This window comes from Arachis ipaensis, chromosome B04, assembly GCF_000816755.2.
Source record: "Arachis ipaensis cultivar K30076 chromosome B04, Araip1.1, whole genome shotgun sequence".
Classification (NCBI taxonomy): domain Eukaryota; kingdom Viridiplantae; phylum Streptophyta; class Magnoliopsida; order Fabales; family Fabaceae; genus Arachis; species Arachis ipaensis.
Window position 1 is genome coordinate 90816789 of NC_029788.2, and position 9617 is coordinate 90826405.

At 37.2% G+C, this 9617-nt stretch overlaps 1 protein-coding gene across 1 annotated transcript; it reads left to right on the forward strand.

Annotated features, from left to right (window-relative positions):
- On the forward strand, positions 7349-9238 carry LOC107636668. The gene is made up of 2 exons (XM_016340162.1): positions 7349-8089; positions 9182-9238. The coding sequence occupies exons 1-2, from the start codon at positions 7349-7351 to the stop codon at positions 9236-9238; spliced, it is 798 nt and encodes a 265-aa protein (XP_016195648.1).

A 9617-nucleotide genomic window follows, 5' to 3' on the forward strand; every position in this document is an offset into this window, starting at 1 on the left:
ATTGCATGTTTTTTAATTTTCTTTAATTTTCGAAAATTCATCATGTGTTCTTCATTGATCTTCAAATTATTCTTGATGATTTTCCCTGTTTGATCTTTAAATTTTCTTGTTTCGTGTCTTTTCTTGTTTTTCATATGATTTTTGAATTATTAGTGTCTAAGCATTAAAAAGTTCTAAGTTTGGTGTCTTGCATGTTTTTCTTTTCTTAAAAATTTTCAAAAATATGTTCTTGATGTTCATCATGATCTTCAAAGTATTCTTGGTGTTCATCTTGACATTCAAAGTGTTCTTGCATGTGTTATTAGTTTTGATCTTAAATTTTTATGTTTTGCATCATTTTTATGTTTTTCTCTCCTCATTAAAAATTCAAAATAAAAAATAATATCTTTCCCTGATTTTACTAATAAATTTCGAAATTTTGGTTTGATTTGGTCAAAAATCTTTAAATTTAGTTGTTTCATGTTAGTCAAGTTAAAATTTCAATTTAAAAATTAAAATTCTATCTTTTCAAATCATTTTCAAAAATCAAATTTTTCCATTTTTCTTTCATGTTTTTCGAAAATTCTCCAAAATTAATTTTCAAAATCCTTTTCTTATTTTTATTTCATGATTTTCGAATTAATTGCTAACATTTAATATTTTGATTCAAAATTTTCAAGTTGTTACTTGCCTATTAAGAAAGGATCAATCTTTAAATTCTAGAATCATATCTTTTAGTTTCTTGTTAGCCAAGTAATCAACTTTAATTTCAAAAATCAAATCTTTTTAATTTCTTTTTCAAATCTTTTTCAAAATAAATTTCAATCATATCTTCTTCAAAACTTAATTTCAAAATCTTTTTCTAGCTTCTTATCTTTTTAAAATTGATTTTCAAATCTTTTTCAATTAACTACTTAACTTTTTGTTTGTTTTACTATTTCTTATCTTTTTCAAAACCACCTAACTACTTTTCTCTTTCTAATTTTCGAAAATTACTAACCCCTTTTTCAAAATTATTTTTAATTAACTAATTGTTTTAAATTCTAATTTTATTTTATTTCTCTTTTTAATTTTCGAATACTAACCAATAATTAAAATAAAAACAAAAATACTTTTTTTTCTTTTAAATTAAAATTCGAATTTTCTCTCTCTCTCTCATCTCTTTCTATTTATTTTATTTATTTACTAACACTTCTCTTCTATTTATAATTTGAACCCTCTCCCCCTCTCTTGTGTTCGAATTCTTCTTCTTCTCCCTTCTTCATTCTACTCTTCTATTCTTCTACTCATATAAAAGAATCTCTATACTGTGACATAGAGGATTCTTTTTCTTCTTTGTTCTCTTTTTTTTCATATGAGAAGGAACAAGGATAAGAACATTCTTGTTGAAGCTGATCCTGAACCTAAAAGGACTCTAAAGAGGAAGCTAAGAGAAGCTAAAGCACAACACTTTGGAGAGGACCTAATAGAAATTTTCGAAAAAGAAGAGGTTATGGCAGCCAAAAATAACAACAATGGTGGAGATGCAAGGAAGATGCTTGGTGACTTTATTGCACCCTCTTCTGACTTCTGTGGAAGGAGCATCTCAATTCCTACAATTGGAGCAAACAACTTTGAGCTTAAGCCTCAATTAGTTTCTCTAGTGCAGCAGAATTGCAAGTTTCATGGACTTCCATTGGAAGATCCCCATCAGTTTTTAGCTGAATTCTTGCAAATCTGTGACAATGTTAAGACCAATGGGGTTAATCCTGAGGTCTACAGGCTTATGCTTTTCCCCTTTGCTGTAAGAGATAGAGCTAGGATATGGTTGGACTCACAACTTAAAGATAGCCTGAACTCTTGGGAAAAGTTGGTCAATGCTTTCTTGACCAAATTCTTTCCACCTCAAAAGTTGAGCAAGCTTAGTGTGGAAGTCCAAACCTTCAGACAAAAGGAAGGTGAATCCCTTTATGAAGCTTGGGAAAGATACAAGTAATTGATCAGAAGGTGTCCTTCTGACATCCTTTCAGAATGGAGCATCTTATGTATATTCTATGATGGTCTGTTTGAATTATCCAAGATGTCATTTGACCACTCTGCTAGTGGATCCCTTCATCTGAAGAAGACGCCTGCAGAAGCCTAGGAACTCATTGAGATGGTTGCAAATAACCAATTCATGTACACTTCTGAAAGAAATCCTGTGAATAATGGGACACTTCAAAAGAAAGGAGTTCTTGAGATTGATACTCTGAATGCCATATTGGCTCAGAACAAAATATTGACTTAGCAAGTCAATATGATTTCTCAGCATCTGACTGGAATGCAAGCTGCATCCGGCAGTACTAAAGAAGCTTCATCTGAAGGAGAAGCTTATGACCCTGATAATCCTGCAATGGAAGACGTGAATTACATAGGAGAATCCTATGGAAACACCTATAATCCTTCATGGAGGAATCATCCTAATTTCTCATGGAAGGACCAACAGAAGCCTCAACAAGGCTTTAACAATAATGGTGGAAGGAATAGGTTTGGCAATAGCAAGCCTTTTCCATCATCTTCTGAGTAATAGATAGAGAATTCTAAGCAGAGCCTCTCTGACTTAGCAACCATAGTCTCTGATCTAACTAAGACCACTCAAAGTTTCATGACTGAAACAAGGTCCTTCATTAGAAATTTGGAGGCACAAGTGGGTCAACTGAGTAAAAGAGTGACTGAAACTCCTCCTAGTACTCTCCCAAGCAATACAGAAGAGAATCTAAAAAGAGAGTGCAAGGCCATCAATATACCCCACACAGCAGAACCAGGAGAGAGTCAAGAGGCAGTGATTTCCAATGAGGAAGACCTCAATGGACGTCCACTGGCCACTAAGGAGTTCCCTAATGAGGAACCAAAGGAATTTGAGGCTCATATAGAGACCATAAAAATTCCACTAAACTTATTGTTACCATTCATGAGCTCTGATGAGTATTCTTCCTCTGAAGAGGATAAAGATATTATTGAAGAGCAAGTTGCTCAGTATTTATGAGCAATCATGAAACTGAATGCCAAGTTATTTGGTAATGAGACTTGGAAGGATGAACCTACATTGCTCATCAATGAACTGAATGCTTTGGGGCAACTAAAGTTACCTCAAAAGAAATCGGATCCCAGAAAGTTCTTAATCCCTTGTACCATAGGCACCATGACCTTTAAGAAGGCTCTGTGTGACCTTGGTTCAAGTATAAACCTCATGCCACTCTTTGTAATGGAGAAACTAGGGATCTTTAAGGTACAAGCTGCTAAATTCTCACTAGAATTGGCAGACAATTCAAGGAAACAGGCATATGGACTTGTAGAGGATGTCTTAGTGAAGGTTGAAGGCCTGTACATTGATGCCAAGGCATCTTAGCCAAGTTTTACTAGTCTTTTTCCTTTGTTTTTAATAGGTTTTATACACTTTCTTGAGTTACAAGTAAGCCATTTGGATGGAAATTCATGTGTATTTAGATTTAGTCAACCATGAGTAAATTGATGCATTTTCATGAGATTTTGTGCTATAATTACTTATATGTCAAGGATGATAATAAGTCTCATGATTTTAGCATAGGTTTGATGCATTTGTTAATTGATGACAGGTGACGAAAAGGCTTGGAGGAAAGTTGAAGAATGTGGATGGCAGAAGGCAGCAAAACCACCCTAGGGGAAGCTCAAGTTTGTGCCAACGTTTGCCTCAAACTTGAGGTCAAACGTTGGCTTAAGAAAGAACCCAGGAGATGCCAAAGTTTGCACCAACGTTTACCTCAAACTTGAGGTCAAACGTTGGTTCAAAAACTAACTCTGTAGGAGCCAACGTTCACGCCAACGTTTGCCTCAAACTTGAGGTCAAACGTTGGATAAATTACTACCCAGGGGAGGCCAACGTTCACGCCAATGTTTGCCTCAAACTTGAGGTCAAACGTTGGCTCAACAACAAGCCCTGGAGGAGCCAACGTTCACGCCAACGTTTGCCTCAAACTTGAGGTCAAACGTTGGCACAGTTACTACACCAGGGGAGGCCAACGTTCACGCCAACGTTTGCCTGGCTTCAAAATGTTCTTGGAGGGAGCGCGTTTGAGCTTACGTTTAACCTCAAACGTGAACTCAAACGTGAGTGATAGAAAAGCACCGTTCTGCATAATTTGTGACACACATACGTTTGAGTTAAAGTTTGCCTCAAACGTTAACTCAAACTTAAAGGCTCCAAAGTCCAAATTGCAAAAGGATTTCTTCTCAAGTCCAAGACCAATCAACTGAGGCTATCTTCAATCCAATTCCATCAAGGCCAAGGCCCAAATTCAAGGCTTAATGATCAATAGAAGGAAATGTATAAATAGAAGTTAGTTTGATTTAGAATAGGACGTCAACTTTTATTTTTGAATTTTTCACCTCTCTTAGAATTTTGAATTGTAATTGGGAGAGCTTTTATTCGGATCCTGGAGAATTGGGAGAGGAATTGAGTTCTTCTCTCCTCTGGGTTTTCTATTTTCTTTTCTGCAAAGCTTGTTTGAGTCTTGAGTGTGGAGAGTTGAGGAAATTCTGTCTCAATCTCACCTTGAGATCTCTTTGTTTCTTTCTCTGCATAATTCAAATTTAGTGATTTGAATTCAAGTTTCTCTACTGTTTTAAATTTTAATTTATTGCAATTGCTTTCTGAATTGGATCGAGGAAGGTAGTGAGATCTAGACTTAGTTTTCTAGTCTCTTAACCCCAGAGATCTGAAATTTCCTTTTAATTCTTCTGTTGAATGCTTCTTCAAGCTAATTCACCTTTCTGTTTGAGATCTACTTCAATTCAATTCATCTTTTACTTTCCTGCTTGTTACAATTTACTTTTCCCTGTTTAAATTTCTGCAATCCCAATTCCCAATTCCTTTTATAATTCAAGCAATTTACAGTCCTTGCACTTTAAGCTTCAGTCATTTACATTTCTTACAATTTAAGTTTATGAAATTTACATTACTTACACTTTAAGATTTAGCTTCTTTACTTTCTTTGTCCTTTAATTTACAGTCAATTACCCCTCTCCTTTTACAACTCATGCAATTTAGCTTCTGTCAAATACAAATCACTCAAATCAACTCTTGTTCGCTTGACTAAATCAACCACTAAACTAAAATTGCTCAATCCTTCAATCCCTGTGGGATTGACCTCACTCACGTGAGTTATTATCACTTGATGCGACCCGGTACACTTGCCGTTGAGTTTTGTGTTGGATCGTTTTCCACACATTAAGTTTTTGGCACCGTTGCCAGGGATTGATTAGATTGACAATGATTAAGTGAAGTGGAGGTCTAGATCAAGCACTTTTTCTTTTCTGTTTCTTTACTTTTCGAGTAACCCACTAACTGTTTGAATTTTTGCCTAAGCTAACCAAAACTTCACTCTAGCAATGGATTGAAGTGTTACTGTTTTTCTGGGTTGTGTGTGATTTTCTTTGTTTTAGTTGTATGTCAGGAACAAGGGGAGCTATACCCACTTTTTGTGAACAAGACGAAAGAACCCTCAGGAGATTAAGAAGAGCAGAAAGAGGAAAAGGCATTGTTGGAGAAGAGGATTCAAAAGAAGAATTCTAGGACATGGAAGAACACTCAACAAACCCAACAAATCCTCCAGGAGGAGCAGCCAACAACAACAATAATCCACCACAGAGAAGAGTTTTCGCTTCCTACACATTTGCAAATCCTAGACATTGTGGGAGTAGCATCCTTACCCCAAATGTCAATGCAAACAACTTTGAACTGAAGCCACAACTCATCACCTTGGTTCAAAACAACTGCTCTTTTGGAGGAGGGCCACTTGAAGACCCAAACCAACACTTATCCACTTTCCTGAGGATATGTGATACTGTCAAATCTAACGGTGTGCATCCAGACATCTATAAGCTTTTGCTATTCCCATTCTCTCTCAGAGACAAAGCCACTCAGTGGTTGGAGACATTTCCAAGAGAGAGCATCAACACTTGGGAAGATCTAGTGAGCAAGTTCCTTGCCAAATTTTACCCACCTTAAAGGATTATTAGATTGAAGACTAAAGTACAAACATTCACACAATTGGATGCTGAAACTCTATATGAGGCATGGGAGAGATACAAGGCTTTTCTCAAGAAATGTCCACTAGACATGTTCACTAAATGGGACAAGCTTCAAAACTTCTATGAAGGACTTACTTTGAAGGCTCAAGAAGCACTGGATCACTCAGCTGGAGGTTCTTTGCAACTCATGAAAACTGCAGAGGAGGCCCAAAATCTCATTGATATGGTGGCTAACAACCAATATTTCTTTGCTCACCAAAGGCAACGCCAACCATCACAAAGGAAAGGAGTGATGGAGTTGGAAGGAGTGGACTCAATCCTAGCACAAAACAAAATGATGCAGTAGCAAATTCAGTAATAATTTGAGCAAATGGCCAAGAGGATTGATAGCCTCCAAGTTGCAGTAGTAAATACAAGTCAGCCATCAACCACATGGGGACAAGGTGAAGAAGTTTGTGAAGATCAACAGCAAGAGCAAGTGAACTACATGCACAATCAAGGCTCTGGACACAATGAGGTCTATGGTGACACTTACAACCCCTCCTAGAAGAACCATCCGAACCTTAAATGGGGAGACAATCACACTCAGACTCAACAGCCATGGCAAAGGAATTCAAACCAAAACTGTTGGAAAAACACAAACCACAACAACCAGTAGAATAATAACTAAAATACATACAGAAAATCACAAAACACTTACCCCAACTCTAACCATCATCCGTCCAATAACCAAGCCCCCAATCAAAATACTTACCATCAACCCTCAACATCTCATAACCAACCAATCTCACAAGACTCTCAGAGGATTACCAACTTGGAGCTCTTAATGGAGAAAATGATGAAGCACCAAGAGATGACAACAAAGAACCAGGAAGCATCCATGAAGAATATGGAGAGGCAGATTGGATAGCTTTCCAAGCAAATTGCTATTGAGAGACCATCAAGCTCATTACCAAGCGACACCATTCCTAATCCAAAATAAAAGTTCAAAGCTATACAACTGAGGAGTGGAAAGACATTGGTGGGCAACAAAGAAGCAACCAAGAAGCCTAAGGAAAGCAAAAAAGAGCCAACAGAGAAAGAGGGAGCCAGCAACAAGGACATGACAACAAGCAAAAATGTCCCAGAGAAGCTCAAAGAGAAGGACAGCCAGCCACACAATTCAAGGGGAGAAAAGGAGGAACAAACCCAAGGACAGCAGCAAGTAGAGAAGAGCTTTACACCTCCACTGCCATATCCCCAAAGATTCAACAAAGAAGCAAAGGATCAACACTTTCATAAGTTCCTTGAGACTTTTAAGAAATTGGAGATCAACATTCCCTTGGCTGAGGTATTAGAGAAGATGCCTCTATATGTGAAATTTTTGAAGGAGCTTATTAACAAGAAGAGAAGTTGGCACGAGAAAGAAACTATACTGCTCACTGAAGAATGCAGGGCATTAATTCAGAAAGGGCTTCCACCCAAACTTGAAGATCCTGGAAGTTTCCTTCTACCTTGTACCATGGGCAGTATGATCATCAACAAGGCAATGTGTGACTTAGGGGCTAGTATCAATCCGATGCCCTCATCACTGGTGAGAAAACTGTGCATAGAGGAAGTAAAGCCAATACAAATGTCTCTAGAATTAGTAGACAAGTCAATAACCTGTCCTAGGGGTGTGATTGAAAACCTTCTAGTTAAGGTGGACAAATTCATATTCCCTGTAGACTTTGTGTTCTTAGACTCAGATGCGGATGAAGGTGATTCCGTCATACTTGGAAGACCATTCTTGGCCACTGCTAGGGCCATTATAGATGTGGAGCAAGAAAAGCTAACCCTCAGAATGCATGATGAAAGCATCACTCTGAATTTATTTCCGGAAACACAAACCATTAATGAAAAGAAGAATTGCATGGAAATTGACAAGGAAGACTTGCAATGGAAGGAAGGAATCAACAAGACAACCAGTAGTCACCTTCCAAAGCAAGAAACAGACAACACAGCAAGAAGAAAAGGGAATGAGACAATGCAGAGTGATGAAGGAACTCAAAAAGAAATTGAAGCGTTGACCACTAAGAAGGAGAAGCCCAAAACAAAGTCCACTGTCAAAGAAGAAGGATCAACAAAAAGAAGAAAGAAAAGCAAGAAAAAGACTCAAAAGGGGTGGAAGAACAAGAAGATCCCAACTGAGGGGTTCTCCAAGGGTGATGATGTACAGTTGATCTATCAACAGTTAGGAACAAGCCAACAAGCCAATGACTACTACACAGTTTACAAAATACTCTCACTTGAGCATGCTGAAATTGAGCACCAAGGAACAAAAAGGAAGCTCACAGTGAGGGGAGACAAGCTGAGACACTACAGTCATCAACCACCCTAATGGGGGCTCAATGTCAAGCTAGTGACAATAAACGAGCGCTCCATGGGAGGCAACCCATGATTTAATTTTCTTGTCTTTAATAATTCAATATGAATAATAATTGTTGCACTAACTTGAATTCAATTCTTTCTAGACAAAATTGGCAACTGTTCATTGCATTAGAGGGCATATGATCGAATTCTAAGTTTGGTGTGCCCACAAGCACACCATGACATATGTTCCTTGGGCTGTGTAATCAATCATTCAGCCTGATTTGGTACATATTGCAAGAACAAGCCATGAAAGTCAAGAATCTTTTGAGTTTTGAATCTCATGAAAGTACAACAATATATATAATAATTTTTTTTAAAATAAAATAAAGTACTTCTCATGAAGATTTAACCAAAAGTGACATTGAAATTTTAAAGGCAATAGTTGGAGGAAGCATCATTTTGGACTATACGACCAAACATTAAGTTTGGTGTCCTCCAAAAATATACAAAAGGAAGTCACGGTTAAATAAGCATAAGGAATGATAGTCAATCTATAGTTCTAGATATGAAAGGCTCTCTTGTTGCCGTTTGATAATGCTTGTCTTGTTGTGATTGTTAGGTAGTCAGAGTAACCGAAAGTGGCATTGAAATTTTAAAAAGGCAATAGTTGGAGTAAGTATCATTTTGGACTATAGAACCAAACATTAAGTTTGGTGTTTTCCAAAAATGTACAAAAGAAAGCCACGGTTAAATAAGCATAAGGAATGATATTCAATCTATAGTTTTAGATATGAAAGGTTCTCTTGTTGCAATTTGATAATGCTTGTTTTGTTGTGATTATTAGGTAGTCAGAGAACTATTCAATGGAGGGGACAAGACAAAGAAAGGCAATCTATCATGAGGACAAAAATGGATCACATGGCTTGAAGGGAGAATCTGCACAACCCTGGGAAAGCAGCTTGATGGCCGAAGAGATACACTTCATGAAGAGGCAAAACTTTGTCCTTATTCAACTTTGCATGCACTCCCTTGATTTGCAAATTGTCCAAATGAATCCTAACCATCCATCCCTCATTAAAGTGACTATAAAAAGCCTCCCTTAAGCCATGCACATGAACGAAGAAACTGCACACATCTTGGATTCCAACCATTCAAACCTTGTGTTCTTCATTACCAAAATCCTAACACCTTGGTTCATCATCATCTACCATACTACCTTAGCCTCAAACACTTCTCCTCCAAGAGCACACAAAAATATCCAATCTTCTCCACACACCCGT

Excerpts from the sequence above, each read along its gene's own strand:
- LOC107636668 (XM_016340162.1), top strand. The coding sequence starts at position 7,349 with ATGCCTCTATATGTGAAATTTTTGAAGGAGCTTATTAACAAGAAGAGA. Across the intron at positions 8,090-9,181 it reads AGCCCAAAACAAAGTCCACT|GTAGTCAGAGAACTATTCAA; the intron begins GTCAAAGAAGAA and ends TGTGATTATTAG.